The 12,705-nt window shown below is 34.2% G+C and overlaps 2 protein-coding genes across 2 annotated transcripts; both read left to right on the forward strand.

The window, feature by feature from the left end:
• Nucleotides 1–1,335: 1,335 nt before the first annotated feature.
• On the forward strand, nucleotides 1,336–4,851 carry LOC145621522 (ATP-dependent Clp protease adapter protein CLPS2, chloroplastic-like). The gene is made up of 4 exons (XM_081676254.1): nucleotides 1,336–1,754; nucleotides 2,582–2,680; nucleotides 2,780–2,889; nucleotides 4,541–4,851. Exons 1-4 carry the CDS (start codon nucleotides 1,478–1,480, stop codon nucleotides 4,619–4,621), a joined length of 567 nt encoding a protein of 188 aa, XP_081532380.1. The 5' UTR covers nucleotides 1,336–1,477; the 3' UTR covers nucleotides 4,622–4,851.
• Nucleotides 4,852–6,319: 1,468 nt separating this feature from the next.
• Nucleotides 6,320–10,025, forward strand: LOC145621520 (G-type lectin S-receptor-like serine/threonine-protein kinase At4g27290). The gene is made up of 7 exons (XM_081676252.1): nucleotides 6,320–7,616; nucleotides 7,743–7,859; nucleotides 8,054–8,202; nucleotides 8,458–8,668; nucleotides 8,765–9,002; nucleotides 9,106–9,256; nucleotides 9,527–10,025. Exons 1-7 carry the CDS (start codon nucleotides 6,320–6,322, stop codon nucleotides 9,836–9,838), a joined length of 2,475 nt encoding a protein of 824 aa, XP_081532378.1. The 3' UTR covers nucleotides 9,839–10,025.
• The last annotated feature ends 2,680 nt before the right edge of the window (nucleotides 10,026–12,705 follow it).

The raw sequence follows: 12,705 nt of genomic DNA on the forward strand, positions 1-12,705 counted from the left end.
ATATTTTGTTATGAATCGTTATTGTCAATAGCGGTTTATTTATATCATTATTATTAGCGATTTTTAGCCTCAGATACACAAACCTCCCACTAATCCTACATGGACGGTATTGTGGGAAGTTGTTTTTATATCAAAACATATAAGGAATAAGTTTACGTTTTAGCATTATTTACACTCTTAACATATTTATTTTATAAAAAATATGTAGTAAAAAATTTTGATGTACAAATTTTTAGATTTTGTAGAATTGTTGATATTTCATCAAACTCTATTTCTACTACTTCCCAAAATAAAAATACTCTATTTCTACTACTAGAAAATATCATGGTATATTTATAAAACAAGGAGAGAGTGAGGGATAGCTCAAGTGGTTAGAGCTTCCCTCCCGATTCTAGGAGATACTGGAATCGATTCTCACCCCTGCCCTTGTGGCTCTCTAAACACCAAAAAAAAAAAAAAAAAATACAAGGAGGTATTATATTACACATCATCTAATGAATTATTTATAATAAGGCCATGTTTATTAGTTCACCTTATTTTTACTTATTTCATAAAAAATAAGTTCAAATTAGATTTCTTATTATATGCGGTTTTTTATAGTTAAATATTTTTAATATAGTATTGCAAAAATTTATAAAATATTGCATAGACCTAACAAGACCCCACTTTTTACTTTTCTTTATATAGATTATCGCATACATAAACTTTAAGTTTAGTTAAATTAGACAAATAAATTTTTTTGAGCAAATCAGACTAGATTAGATACTAAAAATTAGAATAAAAATCCTCAATTTTTACATTTACCAACAAAATAACACCTTAGGGCCTGTTCACATTTACTTACTTTCAGTTCAGTTCAGTTCAGCTCCAATCAGTTCAGTTCAGTTCCAATCAGTTCAGTTCAGTTCAGCTCTTAATTTCCCTCTCACATAAAATATTCATTTCAGCTCAATTCAGTTCAGTTCAGTTCAGTTCCAATCAGTTCAGTTCAGTTCAGTTCAGCTCAGTTCAGTAAATATAAACAGGCCCTTAGTAGAGTGTTGAATTTCACCAACTCGTTTATTTGTCATAGTAGTCGATTAATCACTGGGTACTAAGCTATGATAGCATTGTGAAAATTGGCTCTTAGTAGAGAATCTAGAAATGAACAAATAGATCATTCTAGACCTTACGCCTTGCACCATCAATTGGCTAATTTGCACCCACAAAAAACCCCAATTCAAGACTAATAAACCCATAAAATTCATAATTGTGGACTAAATTTAAACCCACCCATTTTATGATTCGCGCAATTTGGCAACAACTGATAACTCAAAACCAACTCAAATTTTCATCCACAAACCAAATTCACACCCTCAAACAAATTCTCCCTCTTTCTCTTTCTCTTTCTATATATTAATCTAGCTTTCTTCTGGGTTTTTGCAACAATTTCTCAAAGTGTTCATCTTTCAAGTTTTAAGCTCTGTTAAGCTCAACAATGGCTTCTTCTTCAGCCATTTCTTTCTTAGCTGGTACAACAATTACACCTGCCTCAAATGGGTTAAGAAATGGCCTGCTTTCCCATGTCAAGAATTCAAGAGTTATGCTCAATGGCTTGAGGATGGAGGAGAGAGAAAATGAAGGGGTTTTTGCTGCTTCAATGGCGGTAGGAGTGAAATCAAGATTTGGGTCTCTTAGAGGAGGTGGTGGTGCTGTTTTGGATCGACCCAGTTTTGATCAGTCTCAATTTGACCCTTCAACCCAAGTTGAAGAAGGTAGTCTTTTCAATTCTTGTTTGTGTTTCTTGATTTTTGCAATTTTTTTTAATAATTTGTACCTCAATTGTTATTTGTACGATTTGATTCAAATGGGATTGTTAATAATTTGAGGTTTGGTTGAGTTGGGTTTGTAGGATTTTGGTTTGGTTATTACAACTGTTTAACTTGTTAGAGTGGAATTCTGATTTTAGGGATATGAAATGAATGGTTAAATATAACTGAATTTTCAATTGGTATGCTGATAAAATTACAAGTAATCTACTGTCTTGAATCATGAAGTGTTGCTTTATTCATATTTTGACATAGCGTTCTTGGTTCTTGCAATTGTTCTATGTGTTTTCAGTTTGTTGTGTTTATTTTGTTGCAATGATATTTGTGTAATATAATTCAGTTGGGTTTCTTTGTGTGACTATCATACTGTTTTGTGCAAGAACTAGAGAAGTAAGGTTACCAGGTTTGTTTGAGTTCGGGTTTGTCAAAGTTAGGTTAGATTATTACTACTTGTGTGACTATCAGACTGTGTTGTGCAAGAAATAGTGAAATAAGGTCACCAGGTTTGTTTGAATTCGGGTTTGTCGAAGTTAAATTAGGTTATTACTACTAATGAGCTTGTTAGAGTGGAAAGAATGATGGAATGAATGGTTAAATTTTACTGATCTTTCAATTGGTATGCTGCTTAAATTTTAAGGAATCTATTGTCTTGAATCATGAAGTGTTGCTTTAGGAGCAGATTTCCTACCCAGCATACTAGTTATATACTGTTTGCATACATGTTGCCATGTTGGCGTAGCATTCTTGGTGAATAGCTTGTTAAATTTTTGTAGGAGGAGACATTGGACGGGTAAAGGATAAGAAAGGTACTGGAAGTGGAGACAGTTACAGGGTTTTGCTGCTTGATGATGAGCGCCACACAGAAAAGCTTGGTGAGTGAAAGTTACATTCTATACATCTTTGAGTGCAAGAGAATTTATGATGATTCTCATTTTTGATATTTTTGGTTCTAATTTGTCTTTTATGTTTAGTTTTGAAGGTATTACCCCAGGCTGTTCCATCAGTTACTCCAGACGATGCAAGAAGAATTTTCAGTGAATCACGACAAAATGGTGTAGCAGTGGTTATTGTGGCTGTGAAGGTATGCTAATATCTGTCTTTTGCTCCTAATGCTTCTGTTCAACATAAGGTATTAGTGTCACTATGTCAGTGTGTCATGTGTCCTTAGCTTTGTTATATGATACTCCATACTCGAAAATTGCTGGGCTGCTCATATTTGGGACCAAATTGTACCCCATACTTGAATTGTATTATACAAGTTCTTTTGGATGATAGCATGCCTTTCTCTGCTTCTCCAGAAAACTTGAACTAGCACAGTAGTTTGGAAATCAGATAGGTCTGATCCTGTCTTCTAAACTGAACACCTTTGGTCTTTGGTTCAGATAAGTATCAAGCCCGGTTAAACAAATCAGAGTCCCTCTTTAAGTTATTATTGCAATATCAATAATATGTTTAGCCGAAGCAACTTTGTGGGAATAAGAGCTCTTTAAAGTCCTCTGAGGCATTGACCTTCTTACATAGACAATCACAACATTAGACTGTGCATTACACTTGCCTTACATTGATCAGCTTATAAGTGTTCTTTATTGATACAGGGAATGCATTTGATATGAAATAGAATAGGAATAGTTAAAGAAATAAATGAATTTTCACCATTTGATTTCAGCAAAGCCTTAAATGAGTATATGAAGGAGTGTGTTGTAGTATCTTCCTCTTTAAGTAATGCTCAATTTGAAATTGAAGGAAATGTTGTCGCACCTTTAATAAATACTCTGAGTGTAGTTGATCTTGACTATAACGCAACATGATAAAATTGCAATGGTTCTGGGAGAATTATGAGTTACTTGGGCAGTTGAAGACTACAATTTCTTACTACAATGAATTACTTAGAGAAAACCTAGTCTATAAGTTAAAAATTATCTGAGGTTTAGAATTTAGGAACCAAGTTAAAAATTATCTGAGGTTTAGAATTTAGGAACCAAGATTGTTCATTTTTGCAGCTAATAAAATGAGTACTGAAAAATCCTTGCTTGAAAGGCCACTTCTCTTTTATATTGTTCTGTCAAAATTAGTGTGCCAGAGTTGTGATCTGAAGTTTTCCATAGTCTGTATTTAGCTGTAAAAATGACTGTTCAACATTTTAAAATTTTATGATATTCAAGTCTTCTAGAAGCCAATGGTTATAGTGTTATATAATGTATCTGATGCCTTCCTAAAATGACTTCTAGCATTAGCCAAAGAAAGTGAAAACCAACCAATTTCTTGGGTACACGAATGTTAAGCATGAGAATTTCAGTTATATTTGACTGAAATTAACCCACAGAAGACATTTGGATGCAAAGAGTAGACTTTAGATTCCCATTGGTGGTATTAAGGGAAATGAACTTTTGATGCAAATGCTGCATTTATATTTTCTTTCACACGTCCAACAATTTAGCAATTGATTTAGGCAGTTAGCTGAAAATATATAGACATAGATATTCAATGATGTAGCAGATGTTAAAACTTATTCAAATTATAAAACCACCAACCATCTTTAGTGATCTAAGTGCCAATTTGATACCATTTAGATTCTGCTTATTACTTTTTCTTGCTTCCGGGAGGGTGGTGGGTGGATTGTGCATTAGCCAGCTATTCCCTTATTGCCTGAACTGTCTCGTCTGTCTGTGTTGTGTATTACAATTGAATTGAATCAGTTGATAACATATTAACACACTTGTTTTGGTTGGCAGGAGCATGCTGAATTTTACTCTCAGATGATGATCCGAGGAGGTCTACGATCATCTATTGAACCAGAATCAAATACTGTATGAACTTAACTGGGAGTGCTCGGAATTTTTGTAGTGGCTCGTATCCGAGTGTATAGGAATGTAGAATTCATATGAATAGCATATTTTTTGTAGCATATTATTCTTGTCACCTAGCAAGGTGTTTGTTGCTAATATTGACTTCAATATCAATAGTTGTGAAACCAGTGAAGCTTTATGAAGAAATTTTTTGCTCTTGTCAGTGACAATCTTGTATGAGACACAGTTTAAATCAAGTTAATGTGTGACCATAATGGGTTTTATGTTATAAAGGTGACGACTTATTACCTCTTTTTTCATCATTTGATAAAATTGGCTTAGAACTCTTTTAGGAGTTTAGGAGTAACTTTTTGATGTCTAATAAGTTAATACTGTTAAGAGCTTAGTATGTGATAATCTCGCCAAAGACTTGCACCAACAACGTAGATATGCTTAATTTTGCTACATTGATTTCCATGCATCGGATTGTATTTTGATCTTGGTTGGTTTTTGAATGACTTACAATAGAATGATCCTTGTCAGAATCAAACAGAGCTATGAGCCTTATTGGAATCTTAGCTGCTGTATCTTGTTATTATACATCTAATTTACTATAGGTGGCTGAAGTGCGTGTTGTCTGTTTATTGCGTGAATGAGAGTATGAGACCCTAACTTCACAAGTTGGTATCATTCAGCTAACTAGCCAGATAAGTGACGACAGGAGGGTAAATGAGAACAGGGTTCAGAAAATGGGAATTATAAGTTAGGCGAAACTGCACAAGTATAGATCAATAAACGGAATAATGACCTTTATTTAGGACTTTTTTCCCCCCTTGAGATAAGTCATATTCCGTTTATAAAGCAATACGAAAAGTAGCTTGAACCTGTTCGACAACAAATTTTCAAGTAACTTCTACAATTTTGTATGGGTAAATTGTCTATTATAGTTGAAAACCAGTGTTTGATGGAGTATTATTCCGACTTTAGGGGTCAAATATTTTATCTTGTATGTAGCTTTTGAGATAGATCTGGTTTTCTACCATATTAATAATAGTGTGTTTAAGATTTCTATGATTTTCAGACATGCTCTGGTACGACGAGCTTCTGTAGGCGATTTTATAGAATCTAGTTTGGTTTGGTATTGTATCTTGTTTTCTTTGGTTTAAACACGATCAAATGATGGTGCAATACCCTGAGTTCTAGGTCTAAGTATTTAGTAGAGCATGATAAGTTACTTTTCCAACAAAAATAGAACACTGACATCTTAGTGACATATTAGTGAGCACAAATTAGTTTTGGCAGTATAAGAAAAATAGAACAAGGGTCAAAGGTTATGTTATAATGAAAAAATTTTCCACTGAAGCTGACTATTCAAAATTCAGAATTCAGAATTACCATAAAATCTTTAGTTGTTATCATCTGCAGAATATATATGCTGAATTCTATTTCAGCATTTTTTAAAATATATGTGAGACTGAATGAATAAAGAAACAAAAACGAGACGTCCGAAATGGGACTTGTTTTGAATTTATGATCCATATGGAAGGCACTTGTAGGCTTGTAGCGAATTCATTAGCTTTATTTTGCTGACTTTTTAGTGTTGTCTTGTAGTAGTTGGACTAGGAAAGTTAACAGTCATTTCTTGCTCTTTACTCATCTTTCTTCTCTTATAATGGAGGAAAACCTTTCAGTCAATAGTTTCTGAAGGCTATCAGTAACTTTACTATGGTGAGTTATCGCCTCATCTTTGTTTTATGGTTATTATCTTCCATGTGTTCTCAACTTCTTAGCTCATATTCGCTTGATATAATCAACTCAACCCATCCTTTGAAAGATGGAGACACTTTGGTTTCGGCAGGTGGAAATTTTGAGCTGGGATTCTTCACCCCTGACAATTCTGATAGAAGGTACCTTGGAATCTGGTACAAGAAAATTCCTGTCCAAACTGTGGTTTGGGTAGCCAATCGGGAGGTGCCACTCGAGACTCTTGTGAGCTCTTCAGCAGCCATGCTTAGACTCACTATTGGGTCAGTCCTTGAGCTTGTCAATGGCACTGGTGCTATTGTTTGGGCAACCAACTTGACAAGAACTGTGAAGAATCCGGTAGCTGAGCTTTTAGACTCCGGAAATCTTGTCATTAGGGATATGGGTGGTGATCATAAAAATGGTGATGGTTTTTTATGGCAGAGCTTTGATTTTCCATGTGACATCCAGTTGCCTGGGATGAAGCTGGGAAAGGACTGGGTTACAGGGCTTGATCGGTACCTCACTTCCTGGAGAAGTAGCGATGATCCTTCACTGGGAAGCTATACATATCGTCTTGATTATCATGGCTACCCGCAACCAGTTCTGATGAAAGGCCATATGGAGCAGTATAGGAATGGACCATGGAATGGAGTAAGGTTCAGTGGTAATCCAAGTCTGAAGCCTAATCCTTACTTCACCTTTGACTTTGTCATGAATTCTAAGGAAACATATTATGTTTATGAACTTCTCAATAACTCGGTCATTTCTCATAGGATCTTGAACCCCTATGGGACAATGCAAAGGCTTGTTTGGAGTGATCATGTACAAGGATGGGTAATGTACTTGACCGTGCAGTCTGATAACTGTGATACATATTCTCTGTGTGGTAAGTTTGGAAGTTGTAACATAGCCAACTCTCCTGAATGTGGGTGTTTGAAAGGTTTCAGTCCAAAATCACCTAATGATTGGAATTCTGGGGAATGGTCAGATGGGTGTGCAAGGAAGACCCCTTTGAGTTGTAATGGAGGAGATGGCTTTGTCAAGTATACCAATGTCAAGCTGCCTGACACGCAATATTCCTGGTATAACACGAGCATGAACCTTGATGAATGCAGGAACAAGTGCTTGTCGAATTGCTCCTGTGTAGCTTATGCTAATTTGGATGTAAGGGCAGGGGGAAGTGGGTGTTTGATTTGGATTGATGTCCTGACCGATCTTAAGATATACCCCGAAAATGGGCAGGATCTCTTTGTGAAGCTAAATACTTCTGATATAGGTAAGACCTTTATCACAACATGTTGTGTGAGAAACTGCTTGGTCTACTGATTGACTATTTGCAGGAGCTCATTATATGTTGCCTGTTAAGAGTTGACATTGTTAAAAAAAATAATGTTATTGACAGGAAAGGGGAAAAAGCGAATCTGGATAATGTTAAGCTCAACAATTGCTGTTATAATACTCCTGATTTTGTGCACAACACTCTTTTTATGGAAGAAAAGGAATTCCAGGAGGAGAAAAGGTAGCTTTCTTTGTCAGTTGCTATGTAGCACTTGATGTCTAGACTTGTGCAGTTGTGCTCTCATTATTTCTAGATTGACAATGATGCTTGAATCTTAAGGTGTAGCAGTCTAGCAGTAGTGATTGAAGTGTCAATTTAATTATGCAGTATAGTAGTATACGAAGCAGTTTATATTTGGCATTTCCAATATCTAGCAGGAGGAGCTAGAGAAGGTTTAGTCAATGATGGAGAGAACGCAGAACTGGAGTTGCCATTGTTTGACATCAGTGTTATTGCTGAGGCTACCAATAATTTCTCATATACAAATAGGCTTGGTGAAGGCGGCTTTGGCCCTGTCTACAAGGTATGAGATGCTTCTAATCTGCATATATGTCTATAGTTGTCGACTTGTTTGAATAGTTTGTTGCTTACAAGGAGTTAATGAGATTCTGATGTTTCTATTTGACATTGGATAAATTGAACCAAAAACAGAAGAGAAGAAATGGCTATAAATAATGTTTTGTGAAAACTATATGACCATGAAATTAATAGAAGAGAATGAAAAGATATTTTCAGTTTGTTTGGGAAAATCTTTTTGATTTTTTACAGCAATACCCAGGGTATGCTGAAATCAGGAAAAGAGATAGCAGTGAAGAGGCTCTCTAAAGAATCAAGGCAAGGACTAGATGAGTTCAAGAATGAAGTTATATGCATTGCAAAGTTGCAGCATAGAAACCTTGTAAAACTCTTGGGATGTTGCATTGAAGGAGAAGAGCGGATGCTAGTGTACGAATACATGAGCAACAAGAGTTTGGACTTGTTCATCTTTGGTTAGACTCGCTCTCAACCTTCCATCTTGATTTCAGTATTCCAACTTTGTATTTCATTTCACTTACTTTACTAAGGAAAGAAGTTTGACTGTTCAGATGATATGAGAAGTAAGTCTCTGGAATGGCCCAGGCGCTTTCAGATTATTAAAGGGATAGCTCGCGGTCTTCTTTATCTGCATCAGGATTCAAGGTTAAGAATTGTTCATAGAGACCTCAAGGTCAGCAATATCCTGCTAGACTCAGAGATGAACCCGAAAATTTCTGATTTTGGTATGGCTAGGAGTTTTGAAGGAAACGAGTGTGAAGCAAAGACCAACAAAGTAGTTGGGACCTAGTAAGCTTCTCCCACCACATGAGATGTGTGTGTATACTCTCTTTTCATTCTACATTCCATATATAACATAACATTATATATTCTTTCTTTTATGTCCTTCTAGTGGATACATGTCTCCAGAATATGCAATAGACGGGCTCTTTTCTGTAAAATCCGATGTGTACAGCTTCGGAGTACTAGTGCTAGAAATCATCAGTAGTAAGAGAAACAGAGGATTTAACCATCCAGACCACCACCATAACCTCCTTGGACATGTAAGAAAGTCTTTGCACCTTTCTCTTTTCTTAATGTTTACAACAATCTAATAACTTCGAGCCAAACAGTCTTGCATTGGTTCATTCCTTAGTAGTTTTGGTCCAATATCAACACTAAAATCAATCAAAAAAACCCAAAAATGAATAAAAGAAATGGTCTAAAAGTAACTGCAGATTGTTTGATATTTCAAACCTGGATCAGACAGATAATAATCACCCCTTTTCTCGGTCTAGCTAGTTCTGAAGCTAACCTTTGACAGTACTGTTTAGGCATGGAGACTTCACAATGAAGGTTTGGCTTCGGAACTTGTTGATCCATCAATAAGGGCCTCCTGCAATACATCTGAAGTACTGAGATCAATACACATAAGCTTGCTGTGTGTGCAGCAAAGCCCTGATGATCGCCCCAGCATGCCGTCTGTTATAGTAATGTTAGATAGCGATGTTGCATTGCCTCAACCAAAGAAGCCCGGGTTTTTCGTTGGGAGGGAGTTCTTGGACAAAGAATATTTATCTAGTGCTACGATATCTGGATCACATTGCAGCAATGAGATGAGTATAACTGCAGTATCTGGCAGATAGCATTCTTTATACTGTTAGTATATGCTAATAATTTGTCATAGTAAAATGTTGATCTTTATTAGCTGGGTCTTGTTTATGACATACTTTTCATAATAATTGTAAATATTCAAGCACATAGATTTTTAAAGTTCGATCGTGTAGTTTTCAGAAAAGTTCGACTCACTTTTATATTATTCTATTTTGTTAACTCGTACTTTTAATTGTTCGGACAATATGAATCATGTGGATGATATTACTCATAGTAATTATGGGATTAAATATTTTGATGGCTGGATGATATTATTTAGTTGAATGATATGATCAATTATTAGGATGATACCACTAATTATATATGCTTATATCATTAAATTGCTTACTTATCATCCCATGTGTCACAATAATACCTATTTGTCGTTTACATGACGTGACACTTGAATAATTAGAATGCCAAGTGTCACTATCTCGTGATCTGATTATGAGACCGGCTTTATATATTAGTGATATGATATGATATTGATAGATTTTTTTACACAATTTTTTTTAAAAAAAAATAACAGAATGCAAAATGGAGCATGATATACGGAGTAACTATTTATATATTTCTATATACTGCAAAATCTTAATTAGTGCAAAATTACATCCACAACAACATGGAAGGAACTTTGTATTAAAAAAAAAAAAAAAAAAAAAAAAACACAACATGGAAGGAAATAAAATAGAAAGAAAAACTAAATCTAAAAATTATAAACTTGGTACTATTCTTTATGAATTGAGATTCTAATTATACAATGGAATTTAACTACAAATATATTGCATCCTCCAATGATCTACTTTGTAATGAGCATAGCCATGTTAATGAGCCTTCTTGACCTTCTTGTGGGAGCTTTTGTGTGCCGGCGTAGATTTGGGGTCGGGCACATGTGTAGGTTCGTCGATGCATACCTTTATGCAATCTTTCTTACATTTTTCTTCATCTTCAAAAGATTAATCATGGTTAAGAAGCACAAAAAAAAAAAATAGTTAGAAAGGGAATAACCTTTGAGGAAAACTAAGGTGAAATTAAATATGGTTAATTAGGAATAATTTCAAATCTTTAATTAGTTTAATAAACAATACGCTAATACAGGAAATCTCCATGTTTTAATTTAAATTACAACTAAAATCAGGTATTGAAGTTAATAAAAGAAGTACTCATATGTATGTTTGATACGTCCCAATCACATCCACAAAAGTTAATTTTGCAAGTTACTCCGTAATAGGTAATTTTATGGGTGAGTAAATAAATTTGCAGTATAATAAAAATTTTATAGAAAAACTATAAGATATACTTTAATTTTTCCGCCTCAAATTAGTTGACTCGATTTAACTTTTAACATTATTTATATACTCGGTTTTGACTAGCTTTTGTGATATATATAAGGAAAAACATAGCCACATGTAGATTTTGTGAGATGCCTATTAATGTATATTTTAGAATATCACCTTTTTACGTATTTATAATTAGAAATATTTATGGTTCAATTTTATGCATTGATAAATGTAATAACAAAACGTGTCCAAAAAAAAAAAAAAAAAAAATTGGAACGAAAAAAATAGATGTCATTAAATAAGGTTTGTTGTTCTAGTAAATTAAACATAAACGTACCCTTTTTGTCGCATATTTGAGACATAGTTTGGTGACAACCATACATACAAAATAAGCTTTTGTAAGCTGCTAGCATTTCATATTTAGTCTCATTCTTCTTGAATTTGCTAGCTCCATTTAATGATTTTTTGATGCATGCTACACGACATGCATCGTTATCTCCATTAGTTTTGCATTTGTTTGCGCATTTATCTAGCTTCTTGATTTCATGGATGGTTTCAGCCTCCAACTTCTTATCTGCTCCTAAAATTGTATCTATATTTGCTATGACATTGTTGATGTGTGTGGCAATTACAAGAACAAAAAAGAAAATCGTCGCGATTTTAAGTCCTTCCATTTATTTATAAAATTTAAAAAAAAAACTAAAAATTTGATGGAAGATTTCAATTGTATTAGTTAAACCTAAATGGTTGAGAAATGAGATTATATATAACATAGTATTTCATAGTCTTATATATAGATTGTTGCATTGTTTATTTATGGCATTTGAATTGTGAGCTAGCATAACTTTCTCCTTCATTATATGGTCTCTTATAGCACTTGCTGTTTTGCTAACAATTGGTGCAATTGTTTTTTAGGCTTAATGGATGGAAGGAATAAATTGGTTTGCTTTAAGTTTATTAGGTAGCATAATAAAAATCATACAAGTATGTCTTTGTTGATGTATAAAGGTTTTGATGATGAGGAACTTAAACTGAAGCAAACTCATCTAATAAAGGTTTCTCAAGTGTTTGTTTAGCCTAGGTGAAATTGATCTTGGAGATGGAAGAAGTAACTGATGCTAAGAAGCCTTGAAGAAGTTCTTTATACAGAAGGTTAATCAATGCGAAGAAGAGTTCCCTCACAGGAACTAAGTTCCCTAACAGGAACATTCCCTAACAGGAATTTGGAGATGAAGGACTAAGTTCTTTGGAGGAACTTAGTCATACGTGAAGCCCAAGTAATTCTACCAGATCAAAAGATCAGTGCAGCAATAGTTTAGTTAAGAATTTTATCTTCTAGATTTATTGTTAAATATGTTAAGTAAGATATGCATGGAATTTATTAGAAGCGTGATAAGTTAGCTTGGCAAATTGTTTAATTCCGGAAAATATAAAAGATAGATTTCGAAAAAGATTTTATACTTAAAATCGTATTTCCTAAAATCTGATGTTGAAAAGATATTATGCTTTTTAACTAATTATTTCTATCTTATTTTCTGAAAAGATTTTCTTCACAAAAGATTTATTTTAAAACCGTGTTT

This window comes from Chenopodium album, chromosome 27 (assembly GCF_948465745.1).
Source record: "Chenopodium album chromosome 27, dcCheAlbu1.1, whole genome shotgun sequence".
In the NCBI taxonomy this organism is placed as follows: Eukaryota; Viridiplantae; Streptophyta; class Magnoliopsida; order Caryophyllales; family Amaranthaceae; genus Chenopodium; species Chenopodium album.

Excerpts from the sequence above, each read along its gene's own strand:
- LOC145621522 (XM_081676254.1), top strand. The coding sequence starts at position 1,478 with ATGGCTTCTTCTTCAGCCATTTCTTTCTTAGCTGGTACAACAATTACA. Across the intron at positions 2,681-2,779 it reads GCGCCACACAGAAAAGCTTG|TTTTGAAGGTATTACCCCAG; the intron begins GTGAGTGAAAGT and ends TTTTATGTTTAG. Across the intron at positions 2,890-4,540 it reads TGGTTATTGTGGCTGTGAAG|GAGCATGCTGAATTTTACTC; the intron begins GTATGCTAATAT and ends TTTGGTTGGCAG.
- LOC145621520 (XM_081676252.1), top strand. The coding sequence starts at position 6,320 with ATGGTGAGTTATCGCCTCATCTTTGTTTTATGGTTATTATCTTCCATG. Across the intron at positions 7,860-8,053 it reads GAATTCCAGGAGGAGAAAAG|CAGGAGGAGCTAGAGAAGGT; the intron begins GTAGCTTTCTTT and ends TCCAATATCTAG. Across the intron at positions 8,203-8,457 it reads GCTTTGGCCCTGTCTACAAG|GGTATGCTGAAATCAGGAAA; the intron begins GTATGAGATGCT and ends AGCAATACCCAG.